At 38.4% G+C, this 14,159-nt stretch overlaps 3 protein-coding genes and 1 long non-coding RNA gene across 4 annotated transcripts; 3 read left to right on the plus strand and 1 right to left on the minus strand.

Moving 5' to 3' along the window:
- Nucleotides 1-702: 702 nt before the first annotated feature.
- Nucleotides 703-1,723, minus strand: LOC148926981 (uncharacterized). The gene is made up of 2 exons (XR_016130302.1): nucleotides 1,421-1,723; nucleotides 703-1,203 (listed from the first exon to the last, which is right to left on the minus strand). It is a non-coding gene; the product is annotated as an uncharacterized LOC148926981 (long non-coding RNA).
- Nucleotides 1,724-2,746: 1,023 nt separating this feature from the next.
- LOC125190569 (putative glycosyltransferase At5g03795) lies at nucleotides 2,747-5,055 on the plus strand. Its single transcript, XM_048087899.2, has 4 exons — nucleotides 2,747-3,068; nucleotides 3,156-3,397; nucleotides 3,582-3,930; nucleotides 4,218-5,055. The coding sequence occupies exons 1-4, from the start codon at nucleotides 2,781-2,783 to the stop codon at nucleotides 4,884-4,886; spliced, it is 1,548 nt and encodes a 515-aa protein (XP_047943856.2). The 5' UTR covers nucleotides 2,747-2,780; the 3' UTR covers nucleotides 4,887-5,055.
- A 1,222-nt stretch (nucleotides 5,056-6,277) lies between these two features.
- Nucleotides 6,278-8,319, plus strand: LOC125187723 (aspartyl protease family protein 2-like). Its single transcript, XM_048084349.2, has one exon. The coding sequence runs from the start codon at nucleotides 6,585-6,587 to the stop codon at nucleotides 8,148-8,150; it is 1,566 nt and encodes a 521-aa protein (XP_047940306.2). The 5' UTR covers nucleotides 6,278-6,584; the 3' UTR covers nucleotides 8,151-8,319.
- Nucleotides 8,320-8,996: 677 nt separating this feature from the next.
- Nucleotides 8,997-13,814, plus strand: LOC125186513 (NOL1/NOP2/sun family protein). The gene is made up of 13 exons (XM_048082884.1): nucleotides 8,997-9,114; nucleotides 9,207-9,325; nucleotides 9,757-10,087; nucleotides 10,167-10,314; nucleotides 10,462-10,599; nucleotides 10,741-10,803; nucleotides 11,034-11,155; nucleotides 11,478-11,685; nucleotides 11,887-12,107; nucleotides 12,313-12,413; nucleotides 12,610-12,691; nucleotides 12,820-12,881; nucleotides 13,431-13,814. The coding sequence occupies exons 1-13, from the start codon at nucleotides 9,031-9,033 to the stop codon at nucleotides 13,543-13,545; spliced, it is 1,794 nt and encodes a 597-aa protein (XP_047938841.1). The 5' UTR covers nucleotides 8,997-9,030; the 3' UTR covers nucleotides 13,546-13,814.
- The last annotated feature ends 345 nt before the right edge of the window (nucleotides 13,815-14,159 follow it).

Raw genomic sequence — 14,159 nt, forward strand, 5'->3', positions numbered from 1 at the left:
TGAAAATTGCATTTTTTACCCCTAGAGTTGTAAGAACATGAAAAATGGCACAATTAGCGGGTGATTAATTGACAAAGATTAAGGACACAATTAGCGGGTGATTAATTATAGTATTTGGAAACTGATCCATTATGAACGAAGGGTGGGAATGTACAAATAAATGTTTGGAGAGTTAGTGTTAGAGCATTCAATATGAAAGGGCCCTCCCATTCCACATCAGCATTTGTCCAAATGGCCTATCTCCTTGCAATGGCCCTCTCATAGGGCTCTCTCATTCCATTTCATTTCCACATCATCACTATTTTATTTTTAATTTTTTATTAGAATAAAAAATATTAATACCCAAATCTTCGTTGGTTCTCTTCTTCACGATGTTGTGCCGCCCCGGCAAGAACGCGCTGCACCACTCGATTTATGACGTCGTCGTCGGAATCACTAGCGGAAGACATTTAATAATGTACTAGAGAGAGAAAATGTATTGAGATAAAATGAGAGAAGATAAGGTGTTGGTGTGGGAAATGTAAATAATGGGATGTGGTATTTATAGTAGAAAAAATGGAATAAAAATAAATATAAAAAACAAACAAAAAAATATGGGAGGACCGTCGATAGGCCCTTGCTCCACAATGGAGGGCTAAGGCCGATACATCGGCCCATTATAGAGAGTGGGAGCCGCCAGAAGGCCCTTTAGCCACAGTGGTGGGGCTATGGAGGCCGATGGGGAAGGCCCTCCCATCGGCCCTCCATAGCGAATGCTCTTAGAACATATAATGACCAATGGGTAACATTGTCTGAATTGAAACACATACACTCATTTTTCTGTTTGCAAGATGATGCAACTATATATATTGCTATGCCATTTGATTTCATCAACAAGTATCTCGTACTTATGTTTTAACACTTCGATGTTTCATTTTACGTTTCACTAATCGTCAGAGCTGTCAAAAGACTCGACTAAGTCCAACTTGACTGAATCAAAAAAACAAAATTTCCGTGCCACAATTCCACCAGCCCGACCAAAAACTAGCTTTGTTTGCCCGGTTTTCTCCTCTCACAACTTGAACAACAAGATCATCACCCATACAGCGCACGCCAAGCCTCTTTGCCGTCCCTTGAAGTCTTGGTCGGACTTTGGAGCATCTTTTCTTTGGAGAATGTAAGAGACGAAATATTGGCCAAGTGCTCTCCAATCTGTCATGTTACCTGTCAAAAGCACTCTTTCGAATCAAAATTAAGAACAGTCTACGAAGAAGTAAAGCTGGTTCGAGAAAAGAAGATAATTAAGGGCCATGGTTTGATCAAGAAAGGTAGGCTAATGGTGAACACGTTCTAGTTTTATTTAGAAAATATGTTTTCCATAGCATTGAATAGAACACATCCTCCTACATAACTCAGCAAGATATGGAAAAAATCATAGTACCTCGAGATCCTCTTTCGAGTTTTTACTTGATGTGCACTGACCGGTTACACCAATCATCACAAGCAACAAGGCCAACTCCTCATGTAAAATCTGAGATAACAGTGGCTGTTGCAATCTAGAGCTCAATAACTCAGATACACTGTTTTCTTGTTAAACCTTAGATTCTGGCACGACGAAAGGGACTATACTAGTGTTGGGACGTTAGTTAGGGTTGGGTATTGTCTTATTCATTCATTGAAATGTATCTGATATATGGTTGAATAACTTATATGCGGACATTTCAGCATGTTGAGTTATTCGCAATGTTAATATTTGGGCAAGAATCATGATCATTTATGTCGATCACTTAGGATGACATCTGGCTCAAATACGAGGTCTGCTTGACACCATATTCGACGTTACGAAAGTTAGGTAAGGTATCATTCATTAAAGCATAGTACTCACTTGATGCTTGTTGAAACAACTCACATATAAATATTTCAATACATTTTATATCACTAATAATACTGTATTTAGTTAAATGAATAAATTATTTTTTTATATACCCTAAACCATCATTAAGTCTTCATTATATACAGCTATATATGTAAAATTTAACGTTAGTGTTTTAAACAACGTAGCGTGATATATTAAAACATCGTTCTCGTTTTACAGCTATAAACAATATCTATTAAATGGTAAATATTTGACTTTTAAAATATAAATTAATAGGAAAAATGAAAGCAATCGGTGCCTTAACGAATCATTTAAACTCCAATCTCCAAGCACCAAAGGTGCTTTGGGAATAACAATATTTCAATTGGTACAAGCAACCTTAATTGGTTGTATTGAAGAATAGAATATAATAAAAAAAATAAAAATGTTCGATGAATATTAACATAAATATTTGGTTTACAAAATAAATATTGTCCCTAATCAAACCAAATTGTCATAACCTACTATTTGGCTGCATAAAATGTAAAAAATATTAATTGACTTAATTTGTTGAATTTTTAATCCATATAGCATTTGAAACGGATAATTGAATCAAAGGTGTATTGATCGGATCACGAGCCATGAATGATGGAGAATAATAAAGGAAGAGCATAACTTGAGCTTTAAGAAACCCACATGCATGTTTGAAAATCCCCATGCAAAAAATATTTTTTTAATTAATATATCAAAGAATATAACTGTGATGCAGCAAAGAATTGCAGCTTTTGATCAGTTTTATGCAGCTGCACCAGTCAAGTAATGAATATATTTTAACCCCACAACTAAATAAATTTATAAATTAATGCACTCCAAATCTTGCCTCAATCAAATTTTGCTATTATATGTAGGTTGTTAGTTCACACACACACACCCCTTCCCTTTCTAAATGTTGCCATCAAGAAAGTCACATTGGTCTTCATACTTTTCAATCTCACCTTCTGCATTGGCTTTCATACTTTTAACACCTTTGCTTCTCATTTCCTTCATTGCGTTAGATTTGGGCCCTCACAAATCGCTAGCAACGTCGTTTTCTTGGAAGTCGCTAGGGTTTCTAAGCTCGTTCGAATTCAATTCATCTTACAATACTCATAACGATCACGAGAATAGCAACTTGAACAAGGTCTCCGATGCTATAGTATTGAGAGGCAGAGGCCCAGCACATTCTAACCTACTAGTAAGTTTATATATGATATGTTACTTTTTTTATTAAATCTATATCTATATTACTTTGGTACCAAACTAAATATTTTTCATTTTCTAGAGAAAAGAGGAGTCGTCGCTGCCAAACCGCGACTTATCAAATGCGGAAACACGAGGATTTGTGAATGGTGGGCTACATAGACGGTATAGCCGATTAGAGAAGAATGAAGCGGTTTTAGCCAAAGCACGACTTTTAATTAGAGAGGCTGCTACAAATAGAAGTTTAGTCCCATCAATTGTTGAACACGACTCTCACTATGTGCCTCGTGGACCTATTTATCGTAACCCCAACGCGTTTCATAGGTATGATTAATCGGAATTGAGCTTGATCAAACTTGTTAGTTAGTGAAGTGTCGATCTCATATAAACATGTGCACAAAAGAAGAGTATAAGCTTAAATTAACGGTGTATTACGATTATATAGATAGAGTTATTTAAAAATGCCACTTGTTTCTTCTTACTCCTAACAACCCTAGTTTGGGTGCAGGAGCTACATAGAAATGGAGAATGTGTTCAAAGTGTACGTATACGAAGAAGGGGAAGCTCCGGTGTTCCATGGCGGGCCTTGCAGGAGCATATACTCCTCGGAGGGAAGGTTCATTCATGAGATAGAGAAGGGGGGTCGATTTCGAACCAAGGATCCTGAAGAAGCTCATGTGTATTTCATGCCTTTCAGTGTGGTTGCGATGGTTCAATATCTGTACGAACCGGAGTCATTTGACATTACTCCCATTGGCACCACCCTTGTGGATTATGTCCAAACCATCTCCCACAAGCATCCCTTTTGGAATCGAAGCCTTGGGGCCGATCATTTCATGCTCTCGTGTCATGATTGGGTACGTCTACGTCTCTCGAGTACCACTTGTAATATTAGATTTTGGACTAGAGGTCAATTTTGGTACTCTTAAACATGTGTCTAAAATACGAATTTGGACTAAAATATTCACTTTTTGAAAAACAGGTCCGTAAAAAAGGACCACTCTATCAAGGGTTTCATTTGTTATAGAGCTGTTTTTCAGAAAGTGGATGTTTTGGACCAAATTCGTATTTTGGTCAAATGTTTAGGACTAAAATTGACATTTACTCTAGATTTTGTTTCTTATATTATTTGGTGGTATGACAGGGGCCCCACTCGAGCTCCTACGTCCCGCTCATGTACAACAACTCGATCCGAGTTTTATGCAACGCCAACACGTCCGAGGGGTTCAACCCCCTCAAGGACGTGACCTTGCCCGAGATCAACCTCAAGACGGGTGAGGTCACGGGCCTCCTTGGCGGGCCGCCAGCAAAGGAGAGGTCCATCCTGGCCTTCTTCGCGGGTGGCCTACATGGCCACATTCGGCACCTCCTCCTCGAGCAATGGGAGGGGAGAGATGCGGACGTGCGAGTCTATCAGAAGCTCCCAGACAACCTCAGCTACGAGACAATGCTGAGGAACAGCAAGTTCTGCCTCTGCCCGAGCGGGTACGAAGTGGCCAGCCCGCGGGTGGTGGAGGCCATCTACTCGGAGTGCGTGCCCGTGTTGATCTCGAAGAGCTACGTGCCACCGTTTAGCGACGTGCTTAAATGGAACAAGTTTGCCGTTGTGATTGATGTGGATGATATAGGTAAGATCAAGGAGATTTTGTCTGGAATTTCTGAGGCTAAGTATTTGAAGATGCAGCAGAGAGTGAAGCAAGTGCAGAGGCATTTTGTGGTGAATCCAACGCCGGAGAGATTTGATTTGTTTCATATGATTCTGCATTCTGTTTGGCTTAGGAGATTGAACTTGAAACTACGTCGTTCTATCTAGGGTTTTCATCTTTGATTGAGCTTCAAATGTTTGCTTCAGTCTAGTTTTGAGTTTTGATTATTTGTGGTAACGGTTCGAGTTCAAAGAATTTGAAGTGGAGATACTTAAAGCGAAAATGTACTTATATTCATACGTTGTTCAAAGAATTTGATGTGGAGGTACTTATAAATTGCAACATTGTAGTTGGTATTTAAAAATAATTAAATAAACTTTTTAGACGAGATACTAAAAGAGAAATTTGACCAGTCAAGCTCGTGTATGTGTATTAAGAATGAATAGTAGCTGTTTTCTGACTAATCTCGTGACTTTATTTTATTTATTTCAATGTAATTGACTAATTCCAATTGATAACTAACTCCAAAACCACAATCAATTGGAGTAGTAGTTATAGATTATGTCCTACCCCACAAGAAATGAGTTATGATGTGATCAAAGTAGATTGTGATAAAAGATAAGATGTAAATGCGATAAACTCGATTTTTCAAGACGTACTTGGTGAGTTTCGAATTAATCTTTAACACTCATGTGTTTTTTCTTTCGTTTTCTCCTTTTTTTTTTTTTTTTTGACTAATCTAGTTCATCGAGCTTTTATTAATTTCAACACACGAGTAGATTATTATACTTATACTTAATTGTGATATTAATGTATTAATTAAAAATTGAATATGTCAATAACCATCTACATTTTAAACCATATTTGTGAATATTTAAAAACAAGACTATGCATTGATCTTTATGTTGCACTAGCGAGTTGTATGGTGTACATGTTTGATGAGTGGAAGGGTGACTCATAAACCATGAGTCTAATACTGTACTATGCAAAAAAATACTGCACATTTTGTATCAATTACAAAAAAAACCAACTTTAAAATGTCAAATGAAGACAAGTGTCAATTTTGTAAAACCAAAAACCTATAGTAATATATTCACTACTTAAATTTAAACTGCCACATTTATAGTATGATCGACTATACCATTGAGACAATTTTTAATATACTCCACCATCGCTACTCATATATAGTCAAATGTACATAAACATAAGTATTAATTAAAACTAAGTGCACAATATATAAGGTAATAAGTTTTCCATTGCAACAACTCATTCTATTCTTGCATAAATTTCCCATTTTATGAATACATTTCTAAGCAACTACGTACTATTTGAGTATGATTTCATATAAATCAAGTCAACAGTCTCGTTTTTCAATTAAATTGGATGCAAAGTCATAGTACCATTTTCATCACACAAAACCAAAGCCATTCTTAAAAAAAACGGTTTCTTTTCCATGTAATCCCAAAACAAGAAATTTTGTCCCCTCAATATTCCTCGATTTTAGTCAATTCCTCTCAAAATCCCCACTCTCATTTGCCAAACACATAAAAAATTGCAAAATTCTTACTGCATTCTTATGTGAAACCGCGTCGAAGGTGGCAATGGCATTGGGCAGCTGCAAAAAGTCGCAAAATTCAAAGTCTCCCTGTTTGAAACATCCACTCCTCAAATTCCTTCTTCACCATCTTCAAATTCTTTCTCCATTTCTCCCATTTTAAGTTCTTCCATACTTTTCACGAAGAGGAAAGTATGAAAAAGGAGTAAAGATTCAATCTTGGCTCTTGACTTACAACTTGTGCTGAAGATTCAAGTTCGGTTTTTTGATTCTTGATTAACCCTTCAATTTTTGGTGGGCATTCTCTCTCATGGTGTCCAAGTGTTTTCAAGCTGTGTTATGCTTGTTTTTATTCCTCCATAGCTTTTCCTCAGCTAACAAAGATGGAAATTCCAGCTCCTCCACTTTCACAGCTATGGAAATCCCCACCTTCAACGCCGCCGCCGATTGCTCCTTCCCGGAGCCAAATTCAGACGAAATCTTGCTCGAAAACCCCGTCAAAACCGATGAATTCAAGGCTAAACCAACCGTCACGCTGAACATGAAGCACCGCCGCGCCGGAGCTAAGCCGGCCGACTGCGTCGCGGAGTCGACGGCGAAGGATTTCTCTCGAATTCAGACGTTCAACGCGAGAATAGCCGAGCGGAAGAACCAAAACGCCGCTTCGAGAATCGATCGCAGGCCTCCTCCGCCAGCCGCCGCCTCGCCGGAGATTTTTTCCGGGGGGAAGATGGTGGCGACGCTGGCGTCTGGGGTGAGCCTCGGCTCCGGCGAGTACTTTATGGATGTGTTCATTGGTACACCTCCTAAACACTTCTCGTTGATTCTTGACACTGGCTCTGATCTTAACTGGATTCAGTGTGTTCCTTGCTATGATTGTTTTGAGCAACATGGGCCTTTTTACGATCCGAAGGAGTCGAATTCGTATCGAAATATAAGCTGTGATGATCCCCTTTGCCAGTTAGTTTCCTCCCCCGAGCCCCCTCAGGGATGCGGGGGTGGGAACCAGAGCTGTCCGTACTACTATTGGTACGGCGATAGCTCCAACACGACGGGGGACTTCGCGTTGGAGACGTTCACGGTGAACATGTCGTCGTTTGACGGGAGTTTAGGGTTTAGGAAGGTGGAGAATGTGATGTTTGGGTGTGGCCATTGGAATAGGGGGTTGTTCCATGGCGCGGCCGGCTTGCTAGGGTTGGGGAGGGGGCCTTTGTCGTTCGCATCTCAGCTTCAGTCGTTGTATGGGCACTCGTTTTCGTATTGTTTGGTTGATAGGAATAGCAATGCGAGCGTTAGTAGCAAGCTCGTATTTGGTGAGGATGAGAAGCTGCTTAGGCATCCGGAGTTGAACTTCACCACACTGCTTAGCGGGAAGGAGAATCCGGTGGACACATTCTATTACGTGGGAATTAGGTCGATTGTGGTTGGAGGGGAGGTGTTGGGGATCCCGGAGGAGACGTGGAGCCTCTCCCCAGAGGGGAATGGTGGCACCATCATAGACTCGGGGACCACCTTGAGCTACTTTGCTGGGCCGGCCTATAAGATGGTCAAAGAGGCGTTTGAAGAGAGGATGAAGGGGTATCCGGTCGTGGAGGATTTCCCGATTCTTGATCCGTGTTACAATGTGTCCGGTGTTGATGAACCCTACTTGCCCTCATTTGGGATTGTATTCAAGGATGGGGCCGTGTGGAACTTCCCGTATGAGAACTACTTCATTAGGCTCGATCCTGATGATGTTGTGTGCCTAGCGATCTTGGGGACCCCGCGGTCGGGTTTGTCTATCATTGGCAACTACCAACAACAGAACTTCCATATCATGTATGATACTAAGAAGTCTAGGCTAGGTTTTGCACCAACTAATTGTGCTGAGATGTAGGGGATAATGTTCTGTTTTGTATAGTTTTTAGGGTTGATTTTTGGTGGGACATTGTATACATGATCAATTGGAGGGAATACATATGCCTAGAGGTGTCATGATGCAAGATTTTGTCATGATGTTTTGGGCTTTTAGATCATTTATATATATTGATTACTGATTAGTGTCATTTCAGTTCTTTGATTTTGATGATATTGTGATGGATCTATTATGTTACTAACAAATTAGAATTATTTTAACGCTTTTATTGGAGTTGAACTTTGCAAAGTGGAAGTACTTGAATTTTGTGACTTTAACTATAGCAAAGAACACACCTTTACTTGAATATAATCCATCAATTCATATATGTCCTACACTTGAGTTTGAATTGGTCAAATATGATTATATATCAATTCTATTGCTATAGTAGAACAAAAAATGAAACGTCTACGCAAGTGTGGTACTCATTTTCTTACTTTTTTTTCACGATTTTTAATTTTCCTCATAACTTAATTTAAAACTATATTACTAGGATTGTTTTTTTTTTAATGTATAAACATCAACAAAAGTAAATGTGCGAGTTAATAATATCGAGAATAATGATTTAATTAATTAATTGGTATTGGTATAAGTACAACGTCTCACTAGTATATTCGAATTAAATTGTCAATTGAATTTAGAAATATTTACTAATTTATATAATGCGAGACACTGAATGAGATTTTACTCAAAATAAAAAATCAAAGTAAGTACGCATTTATTTGTTTTTTAAATAATATCTGTTCATTTAATTCTAATTTTGTAAAATTAATTTTATACAATAAATAAATACTGGAACATTTTTTTCTGGATATAGTAAAAAAATGTCTGAAATGAAAAAATTGAGAGAAAAAAACGTTGAATGAAGAGAGGGAGAGCGTTTCTCAAAACCCTCAGCAGAAGAACCCTCTCCACTCTCCTCCACCATAAACCCTCTCTTCCCAAGGTCTCTCTCAATCTATGTTTGTATGTGCATATGTTTATATAGTGTTTGTGAGCGCGTGCTTGCTGAGTTGATTGGGTGGTTTGTGAATGCAGATGGATCCATCGGAACGGTATTGTTACAATCCGACATTGCGGTGGAATCCTCAAGTGGAAGAGTATTTCGTCAAAGCTTACGGAGCTGAGCACTTCGCTCGAATTTCCAAGGCCCTCACGTATGTCTTTGCTCTCTCTGTATCACCTGGTATATCTAATGCCTGTGGGGATTTGGTGAGCTGAAATTGAGCTAATTGTCCAAAAACTGGGTAGAAATAGAATGTCTTTAACTGGATGCTGCAGTGTTTGATGACTGTCTCGTTTGTATTGAGTTTTCCAAAGTACTCCTGGTCTATTAGATAATATTAATATGTGAATTGGAGCTAATTTGGTGAAATTACCATTTGATTCTGGTGTCTACAGTTTTCTTTATTTATTCGTATGCTGTCAGCTATGAACTACCTATTCTGATTGTTTACAGCATTGGATAATAATAATGACCAAAGTTTGTACTAGTGTTTGATATAGAATGTAATTGTGATTGTATTTCCTCTTTATGTAATTGTCTTGTTAGTAGATAGTTGATAGTTGATACATATCCACTTTTCAGGCAGCCGTCGTGTTACTCTTGTGTACGAGTGAATACACTTAAGTCAACAAGTGACTCTGTCATCAAGAAGCTTAGTTCCCTACTACAGGAGAATGGGTGGCAAAGTGAACCTTCTAAAGGAACCGATGCTGCTAATAACTCTGATGGTTCCCCAGATGCTGCCTTGAAAAATTCTTTCATTTCGAAGTGTAAGATACCTGGCCTAGATTATGTAGTTTTTGTCCAAGGGTCTGGACCACATACCATTGATTATGGGTATAAGGAAGACAAACCTCCTAAGGAAGTGATTGTGAGCCGCAAATGTGCAGAAGCAGTTCTTCGTGGTGCTCATGTAAGTATGGATGTTAGGTGCAAACATGGTACAAGAATGCTATTCTTGTTGTTGTCAATTTTTGATAGACTATGTTTAGGTGTATGTACCCGGTGTTTTGGCCTGTAGTGCTCACGTGGAGAAAGGAGAACAAGTTGCAGTTTCAGTTGCATTGGAGCAGCCTGGTGCTGATGGCGGATGGGGAGTTGGTTTTACACGTGGAACTGTACTTCAGGGATCACAAGCAGGCATACTTCCCCTTGGGCTTTTTGCCATTTATTTTGCTTCATTTATCATGTCTGCCTACCATATCTTGTAGGCTTTGTATTTCAGTTTGGATATGTATATATTTGTTTATTAGTTAATAGTGACAGACAAATTTGTATTTGTTACAGATCCTTTTTATTTTGAACGGAATGGCCTCTACATTGGTCAAGGAATCAGTATGATGTCCAGAGCCGGGATGTTCCGGGTTCCTCAAGGAGTTGCTTTGGACCTAAATAACAGAGTATTTAACCTACCTTCATTTAACGGTACAGTTTTCTATTGATAATTTATTACAGAGTATCATATGTACCACTTAGTTGTCTGCTGGTCTGAGTTTTTAATTGTGTTTGTGTGTAAAAACTAAAAAGTTTGTATTGTTAATTGGACCATGATTTATTATATTGCAGATTTACTCGAGGGGGAAATATTTCTTCAGAATCTCCCTAGCATCATCACTGCTCATGCCTTAGGTATGTAGCTACTGACTATAATGGTTTAGTTGTAGGCACACTTTTAGCAATTTTTGTCATTTCTTCTCTTATTTCCTGAGTGTTGGTGAAGCTTAGACTGAATGTTACTGTTTAGAAGAATAACTTGGTGCTTGAAGGAAACAAAGAAAACTTGACAGTGGTTGGTGAAATTAGTATAGTGCTGGTTTAGATGCCTATTAGTCACCATGTTTTCCCATTCTAATATTTAGATCCTCAAGAGGGAGAGAAGATATTAGACATGTGTGCAGCTCCTGGAGGTAAGACCACAGCAATTGCTATCCTCATGAAGGACAACGGAGAGGTGATTGCAGCTGATCGATCTCACAATAAGGTGCACCTTCTGAGCTTTATAGGTTATTATATATATCTTTTTTCTCAAATCTCTTTCTATCATCACTTCTTAGTAAACAATGACTAAATGGCCTACCACCTTCCACATATCGGGGATGCCAGCTAGGGTATCAAGTTAGAAGTTGCTGGATTTGCTTAATCTTCCAGGAGATAAAAAGACTAAAAAAAATGTGATCCAGAGAATCAGAAATAGATTAAAGTCTTCTGTTTCAAAATTATTTAAATCACTGTCTTTACTTGCTTGCTGTGCCTCGTAAATCTTATTATTGGAATGCATCTTATTGATACATGTCATATTTCAGGTGCTTGAGATCCAGAAATTGGCAGCTGAATTGGGATTGAAGTGTATAACTACTTATAAGCTTGATGCTCTTAAATCTGTTCAGCGTATAAATAAATCTGATAATCAGGATGCTACACAGGGCGGGGTGAATGGGAGCATTCAAAACTCCGAGTTACCAAAATCTGGACTTGAGAAAGTATCAGATACCGCTCTAGGGTTTTCTCAAGGTGAGCTGTTTTCTCGATGCCGTTGATGCTTCGTTATTGTTGTGCAAATCTTGTTCTTTCTCTTTCCGTCTCCATGTCTCTCTTTATGGTTGAGGGGGAGAGGAGACACTCTGTCGTTTAATAGTGTGATGTTCTGGTGGTCCTGTTGCTTGTATACTCAGAAGTTCTGACATGTTATTGCTTTTCATCCATCTTGATTAGACAAAGTAGCTACCTTTGATCAACCAAAGAATGGAAAGTACACCAGTAATGCAGAGCACAGAAAGAATATGCGGGTAATGAGAAACGGGCCTGGGCGAAATAATACTTCAGGTGGAAGAGTTGAAAAGTGTAAAGGATTTTTCCCCAATACATTTGATCGGGTTCTTCTTGATGCTCCTTGCTCTGCTCTTGGTCTAAGACCTCGTTTGTTTTCTGGAGAGGTATGATCTGGTTCTGAATTTGTTTCTTATGATCTTATAGTTCTGTCATCATGCATTCTTAAAGTTGAAGCATCATTTACATTGTTCTTTTTCTATAAGTTGGCTGTGCATTTGTGCCACTGGTAAATAGGAATGGAACTCGTGTAGTATGTCTTATCTATTACTTGACCAACAATCAGTCCTTTATATCTGTTTTTGCTTTCAGGATACTATGGAGTCATTACGAAGCCATGCCAAGTATCAGAGGCGGATGTTTGACCAGGCAGTACATCTTGTTCGCCCTGGTGGAGTCATTGTGTACTCAACGTAAGCATTCTATCAACTTGGTCATATGAGATAAACTGTGATTTTTTCTTTAGTTATTGTATGTTTATCTCTAAGTGCTTGCCTCAATTACTAATATCTTTGAGCTTTCCAGTTTTCCTTCAGCATAGCATTCTTATGTATGTTACCACATCTTTTTGAAAGTAGAATATCACTTGTTCATGTTTTCAAACCGCAGGTGTACAATAAACCCAGGTGAGAATGAGGCACTGGTTAGATATGCATTGGACACACACAAATTCCTCTCGTTGGCATCACAGGTTAGCTCAAAGCTTTGAGGCCCTTAGACATTAATATCTTGCCAAGATTGATTTTCTGCCAGGATGCGCGGAAGTAAATGATTCTTTTTAAATAATGATCGTGAAATCTGTTTTCTGAACCAATACAGCATCCGAAGGTAGGAGGACCTGGCCTTGTTGGGGGTTGCCAATTTCCAGATGGATACCAAGAGTAAGTACTCTATGCTGGCACCTTGTATTACGTTCCTAATCTAGTACAATTACGTTCCTAATCTAGTACAATTACGTGTGCTGTTGCATTCAGTAGATGCATAAATGATGATCAATGCAAAGGAACAGAATACTGACCAGTTGTTGAACTATTTGGAAGTTGATTTTTATTATTTTTGAATTGTTTGACGTCATGGTGTCAAAATGCAGATCGATGGGTATAGAATGACTGACATGCTTATTAGCTTAAGCTTGCTACAGTGTCACATGTGTCAGTTTGAATTTTGAAAAGACATCCCCACTTAATCTTGGTTTTTGTGAGTACCATCGAGATCTAGTTATAAAATGATCTAATTCTATACTACAAATCATTTTGTCTCACAAATTGTATCTACCATCTTCTTTTACCCCAAGTGATGCTGCATACCATAATGTTGAGACTTCAGTTTCTCTTGTACATGTAAAATAGGCGTATGTTGACCTCCCACCTTATCTCTGGAAAATCTCAAGTTACAAACTTGTGAATTCATTATGATGTTTGATTTTTCAGGGAATGGTTGAGACCCGGCGAAGAGGATTTTGTTCAGAGATTTGATCCTTCCTCAGAACTCGATACTATGGGCTTCTTCATCGCCAAGTTCAACGTTGGTGCCAAAGACATCTAACTTCAATTAAAATTCACATGTCTCAAGAATCCAAGATAGCATTCGCCATTATTTCGTCCTTCCTTGAATGATTTCGGGCTTGATGAGGTGAAATTTTTTGTTTCTATAGTAGAAAAATTTTCAGAAGCATGTATGAACTCATACCCCCCTGTTGTAGCCCAGTACTTCACACTGAATCTGGTGATGATTTGTGTAGAAGAATGACAATATCCAATGTTGTATCATGGATTTGTTTACATCAGTGGTTACCAGAGAGCAAATTTTCATCACTGGCAACTTTTGCTTCATGAGTTGAATCCACCATGAATTAAATTCTAGATATGTACGTCATGTCATGATTTTGAGTTACTTTCATTATTATTAAAAATGAAAACGATAACTGTAACAATGTGGTTTCAATGTCAACTTAGATTGAACAAAGACAAGAATATAAATGGCTAATCATCATTCACAAAAGAAAATTACACGATGAAATCACACTTTAATTAAAACATGAATCGACATAATTGAAAATCTTCATTCTGTGATTGATTGAAGGCCGGGCTCCCATGCAGATTCGATTCGGGCCCTCTCCTTTTTCTCATATCTCTGTTTTGAACCATTTGAAGATTTAT

Source organism: Salvia hispanica, chromosome 5, assembly GCF_029641045.1.
Source record: "Salvia hispanica isolate PSC_SH4W2 chromosome 5, Shi_PSC_v1, whole genome shotgun sequence".
Classification (NCBI taxonomy): domain Eukaryota; kingdom Viridiplantae; phylum Streptophyta; class Magnoliopsida; order Lamiales; family Lamiaceae; genus Salvia; species Salvia hispanica.